Below are 24,990 nucleotides of genomic sequence, written 5' to 3' on the forward strand. Positions count from 1 at the left end.
TCTGTAAGATGCTAACATTTCCTCTCTCCCTGCAGTTTGCAGCTCTTACAAAAGAAGGAACTGCGATACAATGCAAAACTTATTCTGTTACAAAAGAACCCCCAATGCAGCATGAAAACACTCCACAATATTTAATATCTTAAAAATTATTTAGCACCTTCAAGACCTTTTAAAAATAAATAAATAAATAAAGGTCAGACACAAGCAGCTCCTTGTATCACTCGGGTACAGACAGTGCATTATAATAGTACTACAAATAATAAGCCTTCACACACAAAGGGGGGGGGGGGGGGGGGGGGGGGGGGGGTTCTTAATATTTATATCCGGCTTTAGAAATTAACTTTATATACTTAACTGGATTACATTATAATAGCACATTTGTCCTTATGTGCTTACTTAGGGTGCCCAATTTGTTTCGCTTGGGGGAGTGCATACATAGATATGGATCTCAATGTATTGATGCAGAAAACGTCATAACACCGGGACACATTCGATACGAGTAGAGCACGACTCAGTAATGTTTTTTTTTTAATGGTCTATTATTTATTTTTGTATTACAGATTATTCCATTTCGAATACTTTGTTGCAAAAAGCAATGTGAAAAGGGAAAACAAGCCTGAATCAGTTTTTCTATTTTAAAATCAGAAATTGGAAAATGAAAAACGGGTTGATTTTTGTTTTTATGAAAAACCAAAATTGAAAAACATAGTCGTTTTCTGGTTTTCCAATTTACGATTTAGAATGCAAAAATGATTGGCTGGAATGTACACAGACCGTTCACTTTGTCATTTTCATGCTCATTGCTCTATGACCTTAATGTAAAAAAAAAAGACAAACATATTGGGCCTCGTTTTAAAATTAGTTTAAAATTTGCTCCCACTTTTAATGAAATTAATAAAACCATTTTAATGTTTAACTTAATGTGTCTCTGTTGTTTTTTTTAATTGTTTTAAGTAATACAAGTTAAATTGTTGCCTTAGGCAGAAATTATTATTTAAAAACAAATTCTGATCCATTCTCACAAACTTCATATTGAGTCTTGTTCTCAAATAAAGCAAGAAGAAGCAACTCCTTGTTAAAAGTTTTTATTTTATTTTTCAGTCAGTTTGTTCCCAGGAAAACCTTTATGTGGAAACCAGGTAAATTTGACATTTTATGTATTAACCATTCCGTCCCCGAAACTGTATGTGTGTGTGTGGTGTTTGTGGATTCCTCTTCATTCATATCTAGTGGAGCACATTAATGATTTCAGCTAGACCCTTGGCAAACAGATTTGTCTTGTCTTGTGGTACAGTGTGGGCTGGGCATGCACCAGCAACCATGCACTCCACAAGCAAGCATCTTAAACATTGAACAGAAGAGCCAGGCTCGTTTGAACAAGAAGTATATCAGAACCTGTTATGGCAGTGCATCACACGTTGGGCCAGAAGGATTTTATACAAGCGTGGGAGATGGTTGTCTCCAAGTACACAAGATACATTGTCTATTTATTGCTATTGTACAACAAATATTTCAGACTTTTTTAAACTCTCATATTTTAATTTTAAAAAAGGGAATGGCATAGATATTCCTCTTTTTGTAAGTGCCAGCTAATTCTTTGCAGGCTATTACTGGTAAATAAATCAAGACAGGTTAAAAACAGCTGACAGTCACATGGTAAGTATGTCACAGAGTAAAATTAAACAGCCAATGTACAGTAGATTGGAGAGTTCTGCCTACCTATAAGGGTACAAATATGCTAAAACCTAATTTCACTTTTCTTTTTGCAAATGTTACGTTTTTACTTCTGTATAAAAATAAAGAAGAGAAAAAAACGTTTTCTGCAGGACATAGTTTAATGTAAATGCAAAGGCTTATACAGTGTTAACTGTTGCCCTATAATGTTTGTGTTTCACCAGGATTTTGGAAGACTGTATATTTAATGATACTCAGAAGAAAAGGCAGCTATTCAAGTAGGTATTTTCTTTCCGGTAGGTTATACCCCATGTAAACTCCATAGCTGTGCTGCTTTTAGATGTGTAAGCCACAACACAGGTTTAGGAAGTCGCCTTCTAGGCAGTCTTCTTTTACTGGCTGTTCATAATCATTTTTACATTGAGAATTCTGCAGCATAAATATTTTATCAGAAAAAAAGGTTAACATGATAACTATAAATTATGATGTACCGCTATGGCCAAAGGTTTTGCATCACCCTATACAATTAACTAATTTACCTGCTGAATAATGTTAAATTAACATGTTGAATTACATACCGCATTGTAGTTTTCCATCTAAATAATGAAAACCTGACAATTGAAAAATGTGACATTTTGAAATCTAACATGATATACTATACTACTATCATAGCTTCTGGTAGACTTTTGGAATATCATGTTTTAGTTTATTTGATTATATGATGTTAAATAAAAGATCAAAATTATGTGCATATAGGTTTTTTGTTTTTGTTGTTTGTTTTTTTTTTTTTTTTTTTATTATGTCTCAATCCTAAGATTCTAGGTGATGCAAAACTGTTGGCCATAGCTGTAGAATATAAAGACTGTCTAGAATACATGGGCTACCAAGTAAAAGTATACAGGTATAGTAATAGAAAATACCCAGAGGACAAAGGTTAAAAGTTTTAATGATTGAAATCACTGGTTAGACTTCAACTAGTGCATTGTGTCCAGTGATATTCATCATGCCGTGAGAATATTTTAACTGCCTTTGAGACGGTGCTGTGAAGAAAAAACAACTTAGTTGGCTCAAGGTGCTGCACTATGAGGAAAGGAAATGTCCTGATTCCTGTTGGTAAAGAGCAGACTTCAAGGAGACCAAGTGGAAATCGGGTTAACGTTAGTTAAGGAGTTCAAAAGCAGGTGAACACATAAATCGAAATTCAGAGAGAACTACAAAGAATAATAAACATGGTATGTGTTTCCATTAAAAAAATGAGTATATTGAGGCTCAAAAGAGAGATACGGAATAGTGGCTATGAGGAGGAAGCAAGAAAGAAGATATAAAGAAAATCAATCAAAAGGGCAGTTATTTGGCCTAATAGCCAACGTGTCTTGTTCGGGTTTTTTATTTTTTTTTATTGATGCCTCCTTACAGATGTAGGGTGTTTTTGAAAGATTTGTGTACAGAAATAACTAACAGGGTTAATGTGGGAATTGTGTCTTAATTCTCCAGGGGCAATCGGGATGGCACAGGAAAGTCTGGCAGTCGTCACAGCAGCACCGAAACAGACGTCAAGTGGAATGACCAGCGCCCCTGGAGCAGTACAGACTCAGACAGCTCCAACCGCAACTTGAAACCCGCCGTGACGAAGACCGCCAGCATAGGGGGGATAACAGTCCTAACGAGAGGGGACAGCTCGGCCAGTAGTCGGAGTACTGGCAAACTCTCGAAAACAGGTAGCTAGTAATGCATCACTTCTCAAGCTCCTCTGGGTTCTCATACCAGTGGCCTAAAGCCTAGGGAGAGGTCATGAAAATGCTCCTTCATCCATGGTAACTAGCATGTGATCTCAAAATAAGAGGCTGGAAGTAGTATTTCAATGCACTTCAAGGACCGAAGCCATAAAATATTTAAAAACCTTTGGCAACAGATATTATTGATTTAGTAAGATACCACTGTTAGACCAGCTTGATGAATTGCATTGCACCTCATTTGTTGGTCTATTAAGAGATATTTTTCTGCTCATTGATTTCTTCAATATTCAGCATTAATAGTCTATTCGATATATGTATTAGAGTTGTAAACATGTGGTCTTATTCATATTTGTATTGTAGCTATGTATTTTAATCTGTAACGGAGTGCTTCTTGTTATAGGTTATATAAGTGGTTATTAACATTTCAACTATGTTTAAATTTAAATGTTTAAACAGAATCTATCATCCCTAATCTTAAGAGTATTTAGCAGAAGCCATTAAATATTAAAAATCACTATACAGTTACTATTGTGTAAAGGTAAGGTTAACATCTGTATTTCATATGCACATTTCTGACAACGTTTTAACTTTTAACATGTATAACATTTAAATTTAAAGTCTAAACTATTTACACCACCCTCTATTCAGATGAACATTTTTGTATGATGCTGATTCTGTGCTAAGTGAGCTGGGGAGAATAGCTTGAGTGATGTGTTACAGAGATACTTTGTTCCCTGTCTGAAGCTTCATGGATGGAAGAGTTTTCATTGAAACACCCTCTTGTTTCACAGGCTCAGAGTCTTCCAGCAGTGGTGGATCCTCAGGCTCATTGTCCAGAGTTCACCAGTCACTGCAGAGCACATCGCTCCTCATGTCAGCTCCGGTCAGTTCCGCGGGCAGTGTGTCCTACCCTGACGGGTCTGGGCTCAGTGGGCAGGTGCCTCCCAACAGCCCCAGCTACATACTGGTCCCCTTGGAGGCTACAGGCATCCCACCGGGTAGCATCCTCCTCAATCCTCACACAGGTGAGTATCTGGATTGATTTCCACTGACTGTGTAGTCAAAACAACTGTATGTGTAAGTTACTGTGTGTGATTAAAAATGTAAAATGTACAGATATGTGTGTGGCCAAATGCCCATTTGGTCCTACTGATCCATCATGGGTGAAAACAGGTTCAGGTTGTTTGACAATTGAGAGTATAGGAGCTATCAAACATCTTGTGGTGCTTTTAATGATACCCACTGAAGTGAGCAATTGATGCTGCTAAGGGACCCTTGGTAATTTCTCAGTTATTGCAATGTGATTGGTAGCTGTCAAAGATTACCATCGTAAAAGTGCACAGTGATTTTGTAGTTTACCATGTTTTCCCAATGTTTATGTGTTTATGTTAATAAGTTACACTTGAGACTGTAGGTTAACTAATATGAGTTGTTCTTGCAGATACAAGGAAGGAACAATTTATTTAACCATCCTCTCCTGGCATCTGATCATTTAAATAATATACTTAACTGAAAGTAGTTCTGACAGCTAGGACTGGGGGTAGGGCTAGTGTGAGTTTCAAGCCATGTACTAGGCTTAATATATATAGTTTAGACATTACACTTTTTAATGTTATATATATATATATATATATATATATATATATATATATATATATATTTTTTTTTTTTTAAAGAAGAATGTGTGGATTTGTTGCAGGTCAACCATTTGTTAACCCTGATGGAACACCTGCTATCTACAACCCTCCCAGTGTCCATCAGTCAATGAGAAGCCAGATTTTAGGACAGTCTCAACAGCAAAATGCACCTGCATCCCAGCAACAACCACAGCAACAGCAGCCACAGCAATCACAGCAGCAAATTGGAAGTCACATGGTACCACAAGTAAGCATTATTTAAATAATTAAAATAATGGGACTTGTTGTGTGTGAATCATTTTTATATTTGAAAGTAAGTAAAATGCCAAGTGTGGTTCTCCTAACTGAATATTTAAATGGTGGTTGTATTTAACTTTGACACCACTTAGATTTATTGAATAGTTGATGAGTTAATGCAATGTGCCTCACGTGGCTGTTCTTGTCTGTTCCTGAAGGCATCCTCGTTATATCTGCATATTCCTAAGTAGCCTATATGAAAGGATACTATAGTATACTATAAGGTATAACAAAACAATCCCCCAGTACACTATTTGTATTTATTGTAGCTAAGGATGATGCAGGCTTTTCTGTAGAACTGTGATGTTTTTTTCTGATATGGTAGGTTCATAAATGCCTAGTTAGAGGTGCTGTCTAAAGTAGCCATATATTTAGTAAAGAAAGCTCAATAATTAGGTTCTGACGATGGGGTAGCAGTTAACACATTGGTTTGCTCCAGTATGTGCCTGTCTCCTGCTGTAGTTCTTGTGTTGAACATTGTCCTAAATCATTATAATTCCTGCCAATGACGTATAATACATTTATATTTTATATTCTGCTGTCAAGCCAATGTTTATAGTTGTAATTTCACAGCTTAAGTATTAAGACCAAATTCAATAGATGTAGATTAAGCACAAGTCTTTAAACATTCATTAATAACTCATTTTGTACACAGCTGATGTCTTTATTCAAACTTGTAAATAGGAATTTTCTTTACGAAGTTTACTTCAGAGCTGGTGCATTTTTTAAATGTTTTTTTTTTTTGTTTGTTTAATTGACATGTATGTGCATACCCACCTTAAAGCCTTAATAATCTAGGTACGTTTATTTATTCATCTAAAAAAGCAATTCAAAAGGTATAACTCACCTAGATCTTTCCTAAGAACAGAAGAAAATATAATGATGGAGAAAAGACTGCTCTGAGCATCAATGTGACTCGTCAATCTGACTCGTTCTTATATCCACTGTCTATTCTTATATCCACTGTCTACAAGCAAACAAATAAATAAAACTAAACTGATTTAACCTTTGCTTAAACCACTTTAGCTGCAGCTGTTTGTTGCAGATAAAAATTTCCTGGTCACAATATCTGGACAGTGAAGTGGATAATGGGGGACCTGCTTTTATAAGCTTAATTTGCAAAGCAACTCCACCATCCATTCTCGAAATTAGAACTGCTGTGTTAGCTGTGTATATAGAGCCTTATTAGAAACTTAGATGCCAGAGATGCAGTACTCCACGCTGTTCTGTGTCCACTGAACTGTTGAATCCTGCTCTTGCCTGGGCCCATTGTTATGCAGAATTCTAAATGTTACGCTTCCTTTCATATGCACAAAGAAAGAGACAAAACAAGAACATTTACAGTAGCTCACTAAATAATTCCAGTAAATAGAAACTAATTTAAATTACTACTATTTTGCTGGTCTTTTTCCTATATAAACAGCACCAACATTTACTAACATGGGCATGCATGACTTTTTCCTCCTGTGACTGACAATGCCAAATGACTTCTCTTCTCAGTCTGTGCAGGCAGTGCAGCCTTCTTCCCAGTCTGTCCAGTATCCACCCATCTCTTACCCACCTCAGCACCTCTTGCCAGTCTCACCAACACAGCAGTTCCCTGTGGTACATCTGTTTTAATTCTTTTAAACTTCAGCCTTTGTTTCTGCACTGCTTGCTTGAGTGATTTACATGTATACTTGTAGCAGTATTCTCTGACCATCGTATATGTGGTATAAAGTAGGACCTACTGTTGAAGTCCAAATACAGTTATGTTTTCTTTGTTTTCAATTGGACATTGTATATTTCAACCTCTGCTGTGCATGCATAATATACGTTAATGTATATACAGTGCTCCTGCTTTATTTTGCTGTCTGACTCAGACATCAAAGAAATGTGAAATATTGAAAACAGTGGATTAGTGAAGGGCCCTTATTATAAAGGAAAACGAGACAATTTACTGTCAATTTGATCTAACAGTGAATTAACCAAATTAGTGAATGATAAAATGGTGAAACATTGAGAGAGCACTGTATGTGTGTATATATATATATATATATATATATATATATATATATATATATATATATTTATATTATTATATAGTTTATGGGAATTATTACTTTTTCAATTTAATTTACTAACTCTGAAAAAGTAAATAATGACGTTGTCTGTTGCTGTTATCTCTCTCTCTCCCCACTCTGCCAAAGGATTATGCTTATGAGCGATGTCATTTTGCTCGGGGTGAGACGGTTTTGTCATTTTGCTATGAGACAGTGATCAAAACATTTGAAAAAATGATTTGATTATGCTGGATGTTCTCAAAAGCACCAGGTGATTGTGGAAGATGCTGAATTACTGTAGTGTATTTTTTTTGCTAGTGATGGTGATTTTGTTTCTCAATCTATCCCCATCTCCAGCTTTCTTCTCCAATAATTATTGTCGCTGTTTATTTTGCAGCGAGATGACATGGCCTCTCAGTTTGGCCAGATGAGTCTGAGCCGGCAATCATCTGGAGAAGCTCCCGAGCCTCCTCCCTCTGGTTCTGTCTACCCTTCTCCCCTCCTGCCCCAGCCCCCTCAGCAGCCAGGCTATATCATGGCCTCCCCCAGTCAGCAGATCCCGCCTGGGGGCTTTGCTGGCTCTGGTCCCACCATGTCTCAACAAGTGCTGCAGCCACCACAGGGATATGTACAGCAGCCACCAGCCCAGGTACGGATAGGAGGCTCATGTATCTCATTTCACAAAACATGAAAACTAAGAGCTAATTTTATAGTATAATGTTTTGTAACATTGTTAAATAGATATGTGGTGTTTTTTTTTTTAAATGTATTTATTGCCAAGTTGTTTTGTTTTTTTTTTTCATTTCAATGTAAAACATTAATTCAAAACAGAACTGAAATAGCAGAAAAGGTAACACTACATGTCACATTGCATAACATTATAAATGAAACCTAAAAGCAAAAATACCAAAATAGGTAAATATAGGCCTATAGTAGTGCTATTGTTTAAAAGAGTCATCTTATATATGTGGCATCAGAAGCCTATAAGTACCCCCACTGTTTGCTTTCAAAAACACTTTCCCTTGACAAAAGTATATTAAACATATCGAACGCTCAGAAATTGGCTCTTTTGAGCAAAAATCTCCTATCTATCTATCTATCTATCTATCTATCTATCTATCTATCTATCTATCTATCTATCTATCTATCTATCTATCTATCTATCCATCTATCTATCTATCCATCTATCTATCTCTCTCTCTCTCTCTCTCTCTCTCTCTCTCTCTCTCTCTCTCTCTCTCTCTCTCTCTCTCTATATATATATATATATATATATATATATATATATATATTATATTACACACATATACAAAAATAAGTTATTTTCAGAGTGTAAGAAACCTAAAGTAGTTTATTTTCTGTACGTATACTGTGACAATTCCTTTGGGGAAACAACAATATTAAGAAATGACTCTTGCATGTTTTTGGAATCTGTCTTTTAAATCAGGGCAACAGAAAATTCCTACAGTATTTTTTATGTTTATTTTTGTATTTATTTCTGTTATTGCGTAGCTGCATATTTTTATTTTGGTTTTGTTTATGCTTTACAATTTACATTTATTGAAATGCTGTTAGTAGTCGAGTTGCTAATCATACAAGCTCTCCGGGGCATGAAAGTAAAGTCACTGTAGTCTCTGCATAGGTAACTGTTAATCATGTTTAATTGACTTGAACATGTAGGACATGGCGGATCAGTGATTCACTGTCTTTCTGAACACAGTCTGTGTCTTCCAGTTCCTCGCTAACTCCCTTTCTAGTCTCAGGGGGGCGTATAAGCAGAATATTTAATGAGATTGCTGTCACCATATAGGAAGCATGCCTTATTTAGACATTAGCTTTCGCTTTCACAAAAAAACAAAAAAAAAGGCTTTTTATTTGCAGGTAACAGCCAATTATAAAAGTGTATTCTATATTTGTAACAATGTGCAGTGCTGATAAAAAGCCTTTTAAAAACAAGGCTTCATTGAGTTTAAATGTATCATTATTTGCTGCAGAACTATGGTATGGAAAGCTTATTATAGTTCTACCAGTTTTACTTTCGTATTATATTTTGATGGGTTGCACTAAGGGTGCCTCTGGAGTCTGCCACATACCATTAAAAGGGTTTGTTTTTTGAGATGCCTCGCATAAAATGGAGGCCGTTATAATTGCTGTACAGAATTTTTTTCAGTTGAACTGGACAGGCTGAAAAAAAATGCTAAAAAGCATCCTCATGTCTCAGTTATTCATGACTTGTAAGGAAAAGAGTGCTGCTGCTAGTGCAATATGGCTTTATTGATAGTTTCTGGTAATGATGTACAAAAATATTTTTGGAAGCATTTTTATATATTGGTAATTCACAGTGATGACACCTGCCTTCAGTGGCAGTGGCAGCTACCTACTTGCCTGAAATTCTTAACTGTTTTGACATTTTCCATTGTCAGCTTTTGTGGCTCCATTCTGCATTTAAATTCATGTGAAATACAAGTTACACTTGCAATCCCATTTTACCATCCACAGATGCCAGTGTATTATTATCCATCTGGTCAGTATCCTACCTCAGCAAGTCAGCAGTACAGACCTGTCGCCCCTGTTCAGTACAATGCACAGAGAAATCAGCAAATACCACAGGCTTCTCAGCAAACAGGTATGGCTAATTTACCTTACAATTGTACCCAAAATCCCTTTTTTTTTTTTTTTAAACAAATGGAACAAAAGCGAAGTTCATATATATTTTGTTTTTCACATGGTTTGATATATGTATTGTTTTTAAAATATAACATGCAAGGTGTGAGCTGGCTAAAATGAGTACCTGACAGTTTACATAAGAAGATAAATAAACTCCAGTGTCTAGTTTCAGTATTGGAATCCAGTATGCAAGCTTGACTAACAGTTCCAAACTGCAGTCCAGTAATTTATTTTACTAACATGTGAATGTAATGTGGGATGGTGTGGTACAGTTTAATGTGCATACACAGCTCTCCTGTTCCAGTCACTGGCTTTAGCAGCATGAAAGGGGGCCGTTGCACTGTAAGAGATTGATTAGCAAGTCTCACAGTGAACCGGTCTCTTTCCCTGCTGTTTTCTGCTCTTCAGGAGGACCAAAGAAGATCAACAGCAGTATGAAATGAGATTCGTCATAAACATGTCTTCTTTTAAATTGATTTCTATGTCTTAGTGGTTAATAATTTTTTTTTTTTTTTTTTTAAAAAGCTTGATTGGGAACTGTAAGTTTGTGTTTTTATTAGTTCGCTTTGAACTGTGTCAATAATTGCTGTGTGTGTTAGTTTCCTTTAATCGAAGGGTTCACCAATTTTTCATGTGTTGGTACTGTTAGATTTTGTTTAGGATTTGAGTGTTTGAATATGACAACGAATGTTTGTTGTCTTTACCCCCTCCCATGTAATCTTCTAAAGTCTGTCTCTTGAAAATAAAAAAAGAGAAGAGAAACAGAATATTGTATATATGTCTCTCCAGGTGTGTGTTTCTTTGCAACTATAGCAAACTGATATATTGAGTGTCACATTTGATTGCTGGCTATACAATAGCAATATTTTCTCAAAGGATCCTCATGGATAAAACTTGACTTCATATTATTAGCAGTTCACGGAACAGGAGGAAGGGTTGTGAGGAATAAGCCCTGGGACTTGAAAGGAACTACGTGCTTGAGACTTTAAGTTTCCCCTTGGCTCATGGAGAGCCGCCCTCACAAAGGTGAAACAGAACAGATTGGCCTCCAAGGCTGGGAAGCAAGCGTTACTTTCCCCCAAGGGGAAAATGAATAGAAGTATAGAGGATACATTTGAGAAGACTAGAATTCTGACTAACGCAGCCAGACATCCGAGACAGAGCCACGCAGGGTGACAGGAATTCTGAAAGAGAAGGACATGAACATGCAAAGGGGCCAGAGGGGAACATTGGCAGAGCTAAAAGCAAGTTGTTAGTAAAGAATACAGGGTTTCCCGCTGTCTCAGGAAGAACTGCCATCTCAGAGGTGAGACCGAACGGATCAGCCTTCAAGGCTGGGGAGTATGTATGCTACCCCCCAGGGGCAACCTAGAAAGATTTTCTTCTGAGAACCTTCCTCTAGGAGGTCATGGCCAGCTGGCTAGGCCTAACGTTGGGAAGTGACGTCACTTGCCCCCAAAAGAGGACCTCGGCTCCCCGCATCTGCGCCACCAATGCAAAAAATATTTTAAAAAGAATACAAATAACGGTTAGTATAAGAAACAATCAATACTGATAGCGCAGCTGGGTAGCGAATGTTGCGATCAGGCGATCAACGCACATGTGCCAAGACAACAAAGGCTACAAATATGAGCAGCACGACTTTGTCTCTTCTTAGTACTGCATGGTCTGTTACTTTGTGGAAAGACAAAAAACGTTTAAGCTGTTTAAATATTAAAATAAAATTCACAAGTCTAATTATCTTTGTCTAAGTTCGTCTAACTTTAAATTAATGTTATTTGTCTTATTTGTTCAACTTCAGCAGCGCTTTAACTTAAGCTCAGTAATATCTTGCTGTGTTCGGCAACTGCCTGTATGGGGTAATCAGTTTTTAAATATGCCATATTTTAATATTATTTATATAAAATATAAAATTTTATAGAATGTTTTTATTTTTATTAATCTTGTTGATAACCGCATCAGTTGTTTTTAAATTACTACTTTTTTACTGTTTGTTTGTAGCTTATATTAGGTCTCTATAAATTATCTGCAGGTTCCTGAAAAAAAAAAAAAAATCTACTTCACTCTTAATTAGTCTAGTTTTTTTTTTCCTTTGGCCTTAATTGTGAATTCCATTTGAGGTCTTATTTTTTCCTGTTCTTGGTCTTTGCCACGATAACTCATCACAGAGCAAACTTTTGTATTGCTTCCAACATGAAACAGATCCCTGGACCCCACCCCCTCACCTGCATCTGAGGTGTGAATATTTTGGTCAACAGCAGCCACTGATTTCATGTGACATTTTCTAATTAAATAACTAAATTATTGGATACAGACATTCAGAATAGGCCACTAAACTTTTAAACGTCACAGATATCGATGTCATATTTTGTACATTTTTGTGGTCTTTTGTAAAGCAAATAACGTGTGTCACAGCCAAATTTTGTTTTCTCTTAACAAACCTGGGCCTGTTTGGCTGAGCAAAGAGAATTTAAAAGGCTGTGTCCTTATTACCATAGGAATGACTATATGAATATTTGATTGTATCCTCTGGAGCAAAACCTGGTAGGGATCAATTGAAAATAGTCCATTTTTGCAAGTGAGGAGCAAATCTTTGAAAAGCGGCATGTAAATTGCTTAAAATAAAATTTTCATTTGTATTTATGTATTTATTACTGTCCCCTTGCCTTTTCACCTGAGTTTTGGAGCTTCACTTCAGTTCTTGTTGCCTGCCATGTGTAACACAAGCTAGATCAACCTAAATTATCCGTTACCAAATGAAAAATGTTTTGTGTCTGGCATGCTGCATTATTGGGTTAAAAATGCAGTAACATATATCAATATATCTTCTGTTTGAAACATGAATGTAATATCTGAAAACAAGAACAATGTAATTTTTCACAACATAAAAGGAAAAGCACTTCTAATGTTTGCTATTTCGATTATTGTAAGTGAGACTAGGTGTGCATGGATTTTTCACGGCTTATTATTTTTTTTCCCAACCTTACCTTATCACTCAATTGAACCAGGTAGATTATATGTATTGTTTACCCTGCAGCGAGCCAAGTTGACAAACCTAATGTACAGTTAATTACTTAGGGGCTGTTGGTGGTCTAAGATAGCAGGTTCTTCACCCTCATGCCTGCAGAGACTGGCAGCTAGATGGAATGCCAACATTTGTTTTAGCAGGCGAAGGTCTCTCTCACACACAAAGCACATTGATGAATCTGACAGCACAAATCTGAAGAAAAAAAAAGTCAATGTGGGAATTGTTAATGGGTTTGAGTGCTTCAGATCTGTACACAATTGGGAGAAATGCACTTTATAAAGTTAAATGGCTCCGGGGCTGAAAAAGATGAGCTTGGCTAAAATTAGATTAGAACCCAGCAGAGATAAATCATTTTGGCACTGAAGGTGATAAAAACTATTCAGGGTGTTTTTCAGCTGCTTGCTGCTTCCTTTTCGTCGTCTGAGAAGCCGTTGTATGCACCAATTCATTCTACTTTTTAGTTTCAGATATAATTCAGGAGGATGCATTAGTTGCTGTGTTTTGTCAATGGTCCTTTTAAATCAGTGACATTTTAGGGTTCTTGTGTAATATAGTCCAACAAGAAGACCTGGCGTACCAGAAGTACAGTACACTGGAGTAAACACCTTTCTTTGCAATTTGATCCATTTTGAGCTGGAAAGATACTCTGGTGTAAATAATCTTATTGCAACAATATTTGCAGTAAAACAAACCCTGTTGTAAATTCTGATTATGATGATTGTGGCAGACTTTGTTCCTAGAAAACTTCAACATTGGACACTTTGGTTGTGTCCAGTAGTTGCACATTATGACAATATCTGACCGTCTGTGAAACCTCCTGAGCCTAATTCTGACAGCTTCACAGGGATTTGGATTCTTCTTTAACCTGTATTAATGTTGCAAAAAAAGATTTTGCTATTATTCCCAGAGTGGGTGACTGGCACTAAAAAATAAATAAATAAAAATAAATAATAATGCTAACCTGTAGGTTGGACATTTGCATGCGTGCATACATTACTGGTGCAAGGCATGCTGGAGCAGCAGGCCAGCACATTAGTGACATCACTGATTTCCCTTATGAAAAAAAATAGAGCATCCTGTACTGCTGTGTGTTTTCTTGGCAAAAAAAAAAAAAAAAAAAAGAACAGCACATAGTGTAAAGGATTATGGGGACAATAATGACATTCTGTTTATTTTTTACCTTGGACTGTAAGTTATCAAATTAAACTAATAATTAATATTTCAATTAAGCCATAGTTAATTTTACTAGATAATAAACATTTTGAATTCTAATAAGCCTTGTCATTTATTCACAACATGAGTTCACTACACAAAAACAGATCATCGCTTTTATCGTCTATTCCTTTAAAGAATAGAAAAGTAAATTTTTCTTTTTTTTTGAAAGACCTTTTGCTTTTCATTCTTGGATATTTCAGTAAATCTAATTAGTTTTGTCACCTTGCTCTTTCCTGAAGTTATTTCCATAGTTTTTGTACATTCATAAAGCACTGAATTCAAAAATTGTGCATGGTGTCTTATACAATACTTAATGTCATTTCAGCCAATCAGAACACTGATCGCCATTTGTTTATTACTCAGCAACTACACAAACACAACCCAGCCAAATATTACAGTATGTACCTTGCTCTATGCAGGGAAACTCAAGGATGATTGATACTGTAAGATACCCCTCTGCAACCAGGTGTTGCTACTTAATTACTTCATATATAATATACTACAATGGAGGAATAAGATTGATCTGATTAGAAATGTTGTGATTGTGTAGCACGGGCCATGAAGGATAAACCCTGGTTAAAAGCAAAACAAGAACATAGCAAAAAAAATGTGCAGCTTAATAATTTTAACTTCAGGGCTTTTAAAGGGAATCTAATAATATTGAAGTGTGTCTGTAAATTATTTCCCAAGATGGGGATATCTTACCTTTGAGAATGCAGTATACAATATGAAGCTTATTGGAAATAAAGCAGCTGGAGGCTTTCACAATAATACAATACACAAAAAAAGAACGTACATCCTCCTGTTTGATTTATGTCTGCGATCTTTGCGTCAGACTGAGTTATCAAAACCTTTTTTTTTTTTTTTATGGTGCACGCCATTGGCGTACAGAGACATTCTGTTGTTACGCTAACAGAATATAAAATCTAAAATAGAACTCTTTGCTTAGCAAAGAGCCTCCATAATCCACACCCACTCTATGCAATCCATCAAACAGATAATCACGTCACTGCTGCTGCAGGGTAAAATATGAACACGTTCAATGGCGTCGGCAATTTTTCTCGATTTGTCAAGATTCCCCTTGAAAATTTGGGAACACGCGAGTAAAATCATCTGACAGTTCTAAGGGGCAGCCTACTAAGATAGTTTATGTAGGTCATTTGTGGTTCTAAACAGTTGTGAGAAGTCTATGTGCCTCTCTTTGGTTTACATGGAAATGGTTAACAGTTGTCCAGCTACTGAAGAAAAATCACAATAATATTCAATTATACAGGACTATATGATTTCTGTGATATTTACTAAGGTGTTGTTGATTTGTTAATGATTCATTTGTTTGCTTATAAAAGAAAATAGTGTCCTCTGCCACCTGCATTATTTCTGATTGTGATATGGCTGCTTTACTATGATTTTATTAATTCTGTCTTTGATTTATTATCCTGTCCCATTAATTAGAATGCACTGATGTCAAAGCTTTGCTAAATGCTGTTTAATATTGAGAGGAGGGAGACAGTGACAGATGAGAGAAAACTTAATACATGTTATTGTTAGATAAAGACTTACAGATATTCAGAGGTACAATATCAACTGGGAGAATAGAACAAGCCCAGATAGTATTATATTGATCTGTTTTTTTGCCCAGTTTAAATTGCAGTTGTCTAACATTCATCATTAAAAAAAAAATCCATATTATTGCTTGCAACTAAAATTAAAATGGTCACAGTTTTCTTTGTATTAGTTTGGGGTAACTTAAAGTAGGCATACTGTTTGAAACCTGCATCCTACATGTACAAGAATAAATCAAGGTCTTTATTCTTTGATGATCGCCTTTCTTTGACTCATGTCTTCTATCAAATGCCTTGCATGTGTTTGCCTTCTGGCGGTACAGGCAAACTTAATACTGAGTCTGTTTAAAGTGCCTTTGAATTGCAACAATAAATCACAGCTGTCACTTAAAGCAATTGTATCATTTTCCTCTACAATGTAGTATATTTATGTTTGTATAGGTTTGACTGCCCTAGGCCATTATATTAGTGTACCAGTTATCATCATCTAGCAATGAAAACTGGTATTGCTTAACATCCATTTTAGGCAAAGATAATGGTTGTAGGCTGGGTTTATTCCTGAATGAGTTTCTGGTTATAATTTTGGATGTTACTTTACAAAAACGCCAACTGTTTCCGGAACAGTTAATGACACCTCTCACTAAATATATGAGAAGTTCATTCTTATAAAATATACCTTGTGTGAACCGATTGACGTGATCTAATGCACAGTAATCTTTGCTCAATGCAACTTATCAGAACTGACTTCTGCTCCATGAACCAAAAGAATATCCGGAGAGTTAAAGGCTTGCCAACAAAGTAGCCCATTGCATCCTCACTTACATGATGGCATTCACATACATTTAGTGGCAGACCTATATCTATTAAAAGAAAAAAAAGTTATTTTGATGAAGTAACCTATTTTTCAAAGTAGATGTTGTAGTTTTAATATCATGTGTGTCAAGTTTAACCTGATTAAACTCAAGTTAATTCAGACTAATTAGCACATCTTTATATAGAAATAATACCCAGGAGACATACACTGAATTATTTGTACATTTTGTGCTAAAAGGAAAAAAAAAAAAAAAAAAAGTGTGTTTAGTCTAATGAATTTTAAGACCCCGAGAGAAAATAATGTAACACTATCTCTCTCTACTATAACGATTAATTATTTTACAGTTGTTCATATAAACAGACAGGTTTCAACCCTTATTAATATAATAAATTAACAATAATAATAATAATAATAATAATAATAATAATATAATAATAATAATAATAACATAGTCTGAAATTGTTTCTGAAATCCCTGCTCTTGTGGGGTCTGAGGTTTGGTCTCAGCAGCTTATGTAGAATTGTTAAATCGTATATCAGATTGAGATAGTGCGTAATCAATCTATCATCGCTGAGAAGGGTGCACCACGAGCTGTCATTACAACTAAACAGGGCAGTAAATAAGTCTGTTCTCAAAACAGGGATGCTATTTTGAGTTTATTGCAGCCTTCTGCCTTTGGAGCTTGTTAATTGTTGATGAACGATGTGGCCGCAATAATGCTGTGAGATGTAGTACTGAAAGGTGCAATATCTTCTTTTAATTGAAAATAACCTCATTTTAAGCGTATGCATGTTATAGTAAAAACATACAGTTGTTTACAGAAATAATAACTTTTGTAAATGTAATTAATGTCAGTAGTATTTATTTATTTATTTGGCAGAAGCCTTCATCCAAGGCGATTTACAGGTGCTACAGGATAGTACAGAGTTACAATGCAAGATTCATATTTAAATATAATATAGTTTACAGTAAGTGGAAATAATACTACTAAAATACAATACACATAGGATGCAACAAGTTAGGACTACAACAAGTTATATCTACAATGACATCTTAGTAGTGCAATACCGAAAGGATAGTGCATTAGCTGAGGATCCAGTAACGGTCAGTCAAGTCCAGAGCATAGTATGACGGGTAGATCAAAAGATCTACAAGTGCAGTCTAAACAGGTGGGTTTTGAGGAGGCAGTGAGAGACAGAGCAGTCCTGAAGTTTTCCAGTAGCTGGTTCCATCACAGAGGGTCTAGGAAAGAGAAGAGTAAGCATGGCAGGATGGAGAGTGGAGAGAAGGCATGGCCGGTCTGACCGTAGAGAAGAAGCTTAGAGGGCAAGAGGAGGTATGGTGTTGAATTGAATGCGAGCAGTGATAGGTAGCCAGTGGAGGGTGCGAAGCAGAGTGGTAGCCTGACAGTAGCGAGGTTGGAAGAATACAAGATAAGCAGCATCATTTGGATTGAGCTGAAGTGGGTCGGATAGCTGAAGCTGGGAGACCAGTAAGAAGAGAGTTACAAAGTCTAATCTAGAGAGTACAAGCGCTTGGACCAGGAGTTGGGTGGAATGAATAGTGAGAAAAGGATGGAATCGGTAGGTGTTGCTAAGAAAGAAGTGGCAAGTGTGTGTCAGGGGAAGAGATGTGTTGAGAGAAGGAGAAGGATGGGTCAAGAGTAACACCTAGGTTTTTAGCAGTAGGAGATGGAGAGAGAGAGTGACAGTCAAAGGATACTGAAATGTAGAGGTCAGAGGAGGGAGAAGACGCAGAGAGGTCAGATTTAGAGAGGTTGAGTTTGAGATGGTGAGAATGCATCCAAGCTGGGATAGCCAAGAGGCATTCTGAGGTGGGAGGAGATATGGGAGAAAAGAGGGAAAGGAGAGGAAGATCTGATCATCATCAGCATAAAGGTGGTAGGGGAAGCAAGCGGGTGTAGAGTGAGGAGGGGTCTTCCAAATCCTTGAGGTACACCTGTAGAGAGCGGTTGAGGGGAAGAGAGATAGCTATGCAAGGAAACCTAGAAGGAACGGTTAGGGAGAAGGAAAACCAGGCAAGACAGTGCCTGAGATCCCGAGGTCAGAGAGAGAAGGCAGAGGAGAGGTCAAGGAGAATTAGAATGGAACAGAGAGGAGGGCGATAAATGCTATTACTAGGCATATAACCCTGAAATAGGAGAGAATGCCTCCCACAGCATGTTTCTAAATGTGTATTTCCTCCCACATTTAACTGGAATCCATCACAGCACATATATAATCGTATTTCTTCCTGATTTTTACAGCTTTTTTTATGTACAGTAATGTATAAATGTAAGCCGTCGAGCATTGTTTATAAATATTACACAAACTGCATTCATAGTATAGGACTCTCACTAATCCAGACCTATGTAATCTGAATTGATTTATAATCTGAAAGATGCTATTATAATGCAAATCAAACAAAATTATATTTCTGTGATTTTAACATTTACAGTTGTCTCTTTGTGTTTTATTCATGGGGTTATTACTGATTTATTTTAATTAAATATAAATATCCAAAAGACTAGAAATAGCACTTTGCTTTACTATTATTTTCAATTGAAAAACCTTGTTTAAAAAAGAGAAAGAATACAGTGGCTTACAAGGGTGGAAAGCTTCCAAGTGGTCTGCCATTCGGCATTAGACAAATAACCAGTCCCAACCAATTTGCCATTCTCCCCACCCAGGGAGGATATAATAGACAATGGATGTTGAAATGAAATCAGCAGAGATTTTCCAGTAAGAGCAGTGGTTGGTTCACACACACGCTCATACTGGAGTAACTGTGTAAACCTTATGTGTTTACTGGTGTTTTCCTGTGGCTTCTCAGAGATGTAGTGCTGACATCATCACGTCCATGTACACAGTACCTAACTTGTATACAGGCTACCTTGGGTACAAGTGAGTTGTGAACAATCCCTGAGCAGCCATAACAAAATGACATGTAAAATGTCTGTGCTGAGTGTTGCTAGGGAACCTTTTGCTTTGGTAAATAGCATGCCATGGGGCATATTTTCAAAGCTTTAACATCTATTTTCTTAAAAGGAGGAACAAGTAGAACCAAACAGTAGAGTTATGTATTTCAGGGTCTCTTAAGCACTCTCAAGTTGTTTGTTTCTTATTTTGGTACATTAATGTATAATTGTTTGCCTTTGAAAATAGTAATTAAGAGGTCATTAAAGACTAGTAAATGCTTTAAATAATAAAAAAAAAACTTGAATAACTAGAGATTTCTCACAAGATATCTGAAATAGTAACATCTGTAATGGCTTTCTTAGCATTTCCTTGGGTTGCATATTCAGTTTCTGAAACAAGGCTCTTAAAATTCTGATGGCTAACAAATTAGTTTAGATTTAAAAGGGTTATACCAGAAAAGGGCAGAAGTCTTGAAATGTGCCTTAGACCTTTGTGTTGATAACAGATTGCTGCAATCTTTATCATGTGTGCAAGCTTGCAGCCCCCATACTAGTTGCATATCCTTGTTTGGCTAGTTGTTTGTTTTTATGAACTACCTGTTGGATTAATTTGAAAATGTACAAGAGTGTTATAAAATATAGTTCTCACAAAACGCTGAAAAGTATTATCTATGAGAATAATCGTTTGTTGATTGTATTTGTGTGATTTGCTGTTAGACAAACACAAGTTTTTTTGCCATTGGTACATTGGAAGACACTATGAAATGACAAGGGCTCAATACCCAGACTTGATTAAGTACCTGTCTACAATGCCCTCTTCAGAAGTCATGTACAGTAATGTAACACCATTGGGTGCAAAATTGTTTTGTAATCATAAGTCAACAACCGTCCCTGTGTCTCAGAAAGCACCGTGAAAGGGAAAATCAATTCATAAGAGATGGTCTTCATAATATTTTGATTAACTTGTTTTGACAAGTCACTAGACACAGCTGTCACTAAGGTTGAGTTTTATGTATATATTCATTTCTTTTCTATTTACTGTGCTTGAGCGATGAAGTGATTTACTGCTGTTCTGTATGGTATGTCAACTGATTTAACTAATTGTATTGCTTATAGCAGTAGCCTTTAAACTGATGAAAAGGGGCTTTGTGTAACTTCAGGGGGAGGGGTGATTAATATTTAGGATGGAAAATCGATTTGGTTGTTCAGAAATGTGTTACTGTTTATTCAGTTCAGTATCAGCATATTTGCATAAGACATCAGATCGTTATTTCGACATCAACAGCTTTAGCACATCATCGCCTGAAACCACCTAGGAGACAGTCAACATGGTTTTAGGAAATGAATATCGTGTCTAACTAACCTGCTTGATTTTTTTGAGGATGCAACATCGATAATGGATAATTGCAAAGCATATGACATGGTTTATTTAGATTTCCAGAAAGCTTAAGTCCCGCATAAAAGATTAATTCTCAAACTGAACGCAGTCGGGATTCAAGGAAACACATGAACATGGATTAGGGCGTGGTTAACATGTAGAAAACAGAAAGTACTGATTAGAAGAGAAACCTCAAAATGGAGCCAGGTAACCAGGATAGTACCACAGGGGTCAATATTAGGTCCTCTCCTATTCCTAATCTACATTAATGATTTAGATTCTGGTATAATAAGCAAACTTGTTAAATTCGCAGACGACACAAAAATAGGAGGAGTGGCAAACACTGTTGCAGCAGCAAAGGTCATTCAAAATGATCTAGACAAGATTCAGAACTGGGCAGACACATGACAAATGACATTTAATGTCATTTAAGTACTGCATGCAAGAAATAAAAATGTACATTATAAATATCATATGGGAGATACTGAAATTGAAGAAGGAATCTATGAAAAAGACCTAGGAGTTTTTGTTGACTCAGAAATGTCTTCATCTAGACAATGTGGGGAAGCTATAAAAAAGGCTAACAAGATGCTCGGATACATTGTGAAAAGTGTTGAATTTAAATCAAGGGAAGTAATGTTAAAACTGTACAATGCACTAGTAAGACCTCATCTTGAATAGTGTGTTCAGTTCTGGTCACCTCGCTATAAAAAAGATATTGCTGCTCTAGAAAGAGTGCAAAGAAGAGCGACCAGAATTATTCCAGGTTTAAAAGGCATGAATCTATTTAGTCTTGAACAAAGTCTTGAACAGAGAAGACTACTCGGCGACCTAATTCAAGCATTCAAAATTCTAAAAGGTATTGACAATGTCGACCCAAGGGACTTTTTCCACCTGAAAAAAGAAACAAGGACCAGGGGTCACAAATGGAGATTAGACAAAGGGGCATTCAGAACAGAAAATAGGAGGCACTTTTTTACACAGAGAATTGTGAGTGTCTGGAATCAACTCCCAAGTAATGTTATTGAAGCTGACACCCTGGGATCCTTCAAGAAGCTGCTTGATGAGATTCTGGGATCAATAAGCTACTAACAACCAAACAAGCAAGACGGGCCGAATGGCCTCCTCTCATTTGTAAACTTTCTTATATTCTTATGTTCTTTAATTTAGGGGGTGAGGGGGTGGATGCCTAAATTCAAAGGAAAAGGTGGTCTTGTGGCTTGTAGATTACTTTTTAAAACATCTATTTTAAAAATATTCATGTTGCATCTTTGTTATATGTAAGTTATTATGCTAGAAGCATTCATAAACTTTTATAATATTGTGAAATATGAAATATCTGTCATAAAATTTCTCTAATTCTATTACCCCATTCCCTTTTAATTGTTGCTTGCGATGCACCTAATTAGCATGTATGCACAAGATTTCCATCATAGTTTTCTTTTTTAACTTTTTGTTAAGTGCAGAACCCTTTGTATACCTAATTAGATAAGTGGGAGCTTTATATTCAAAACTAATTTAATTAATTTAATTTAGAATTTTTTTTTTTTTCTGGCTGTTGACCAACACATCGATCCATTAATTTTACTAATACAAGAAAAAGGGATAGTACAATAATTATATAATAAAGGCAAACCCAGATAAAAATATTTGAAAGTGTTTTCAGTTCACACAAGCTTATATAAAGATGTGTAAATGTGGGGCTGCAACATGCAAAATAGGCGAAACTTAATTTGATTATATACAACATTTAATATCAGTACAACAGCTGAGATCATTGCATAACCTGGGAACTGGCAACAGATGTAATTCTAGAGTGTCATTCTATAACATGATACCAGCTGTAGATTTTGAATGCTCGCACTATCCTGTGATGTTTGCTGGCACCAATCTAAGGAGATGGACACTGCACACTACAACATAAATACTGTCTGTAAGTTAGAGGTTTCTGGATGTTGCAAGCTTGTTTCACCTTCTCCATAACACTTTTAAGTCGAGGCTTGGAGGCAACAGGTGTATATATGCTTCTTGTAGGTAATTCAGTTACATAAGTTCTTGGGAGAACTTCAGAGAATTCCAGGCAACTGGATTACTTGCAGTATTGTACACACAAGGACAACTACATTTGGGAATGGCTGATCCAATAGGTGTTGCAGTTAGCGTGGAGTTTTCAAATTACATGACCTTTTCTGGTTAGGTTTGGGTGTTTTCACTCACTAAGGTGCAATGGCTGATGTGCTTTTGCTTCATGCATCTAAATTTGTCTAAATTCTGCTGTTCCAAGCAGTTTATTGGTATGAAATTGAAGTGTGGGATTTTATTTTTTTTATAAGCTGTCTGTGTTCAATTACAGATGTTCTGAACTTTTTGAATGTAACTTGCTGAGTAGGCAGAGAGCAGGAACTGCTGTTTCAAACACGTTTAAAGATAATGTGCCTTCTTTAACCAATAGTGTCAGATTTAGAGAGTGCTTTAAAAACCACAGGCAATAGAAATACTTTTTTTATTTCTACCACATTGCACCGCCGCAAAAGATTTAAAAGCCATCAGCAAAGGTGATAATCCCACCTTTGCACCCCAAATCCTTGTTTTAACCCGAGCCAAAGAAAGACATTGTTTAAATTCCTACCCTACATTCCTGGTGACACCACACCAACCCTCAGTCCTGCAAAGTCCTCCCTGGTCTGAGTTATTGAAACAAAACCAAATGATTGCTGCTCAAGAAACAATCAAGAAATGCATCCAGCAAACCTATCCTGGGATCTGCTTCCATATTCACTTCTTAGTCCAGTACAAACTGAGAATGTAGGCCATAATGTAGTGACCTACTTGTTTCTGAAACTGACACCTCTAATGTGTGATGTATATCCTTAGAAGGGTAGAAATGTTTCAAGGGTATGCCTTGCTTTTGGGGAGGGGCGTCAGGTGTGACATCAGCGTTCTATATTAAAGTAAAGCCTGACGGTGAAACTATTGCCCCCCTTTCTGTGATATAGTGGGATCTATAAATGATTGTGTGCTGACTTGGAAAAGCAGTGGCAATCATTTATATAGAGAGGAAAATGTGCTGTGTCTTTTCAAGTGTAGCTCTGCTGCTTTAATTACATGATAAATCATATTAAGAGAGCAACAATGACACCTTTTGCATTGTACGGATATTGTTTCCTGGCATCACCTATTATTTTTTGGCCGTCCAGGAGCATGAAGGTTAAAAATATGCGATTCAGACACAACTCATGGGAGCACGCGAATGTTAATTGGTGGTTATTGTTGTCTAGGTTTTGCTGCAAAGCATGCATTGGGCTTCACAAAGATACTTTGTCTGCAAGATTAATTGAGATGCCTTTCATCTAAATGCAGTGTGAGCTCCGAGGAGGAATAATTAGCTTATTCTTTATCCCAAAATTGCCCCTTTTGCAGTATGCATGAAAAGATGAATTGCTCTATACTCTTGCATAAGGGGGCTTGTGATGTGCTAGAGGAAACAGTGCTGTTTTTTTTCATTGCTAGATGTTGTCACAGCATGCTTAACAAACACTGTAGCCTCTACTTAATTCATCAACTGGTCAATTTCTTGAAAGAAAAGTAATACATGTATTTGAATGCTTTGGTTATGATTTTAAATTCTGTACTTTTTATTAGTTGGTACCATTGATCAGGAAATTTGTACTTTTAATTGTTAACGGAGAAATCCCTTGATGCAATAATCTTTGTAGACCACAGCAAACTCAAAGTCTGTATCACTCATGTCATAAAGCAAAGACTATAGTGTATGAGAGTGAACAGTGAGCAGTCTGTGGGCTTTTAGCTGTATATCTGCAGTAACTGATTGGATTGACTGCTGAACTATGTTTCTGAATTATAATTTGGATGCAATTCTAAGATGTCAAATGGGGGGAGAGCAGATTTATAGATGTGCGAGACATTACTTTGTAAGGAACTTTGATGAAACACCACACATGGTCCAGAATAGCATTAAGAATGACTTGATTAATTTCTATCGATTTCTATCTCATACATTTA

General features: G+C 36.3%; 1 protein-coding gene across 5 annotated transcripts in view; it reads left to right on the top strand.

Annotated features, from left to right (window-relative positions):
- Positions 1 to 24,990, top strand: part of LOC121312939 (cAMP-regulated phosphoprotein 21-like) — a 119,162-nt gene that overhangs the window by 90,561 nt on the left and 3,611 nt on the right. For 4 of the 5 annotated variants that reach the window (XM_041244915.1, XM_041244916.1, XM_041244914.1 and 1 more), the window contains 8 exons: positions 1,102 to 1,139; positions 1,899 to 1,952; positions 3,169 to 3,392; positions 4,202 to 4,435; positions 5,110 to 5,294; positions 6,845 to 6,949; positions 7,784 to 8,035; positions 9,886 to 10,012. In XM_041244915.1, coding sequence (XP_041100849.1) covers positions 1,102 to 1,139; positions 1,899 to 1,952; positions 3,169 to 3,392; positions 4,202 to 4,435; positions 5,110 to 5,294; positions 6,845 to 6,949; positions 7,784 to 8,035; positions 9,886 to 10,012 — 1,219 coding nt within the window. The remainder of the gene's footprint in view (positions 1 to 1,101; positions 1,140 to 1,898; positions 1,953 to 3,168; positions 3,393 to 4,201; positions 4,436 to 5,109; positions 5,295 to 6,844; positions 6,950 to 7,783; positions 8,036 to 9,885; positions 10,013 to 24,990) is intronic. The other variant, XM_041244918.1, reaches the window with a different exon arrangement.

The sequence above is a fragment of the Polyodon spathula genome, chromosome 3, assembly GCF_017654505.1.
Source record: "Polyodon spathula isolate WHYD16114869_AA chromosome 3, ASM1765450v1, whole genome shotgun sequence".
Lineage (NCBI taxonomy): Eukaryota > Metazoa > Chordata > Actinopteri > Acipenseriformes > Polyodontidae > Polyodon > Polyodon spathula.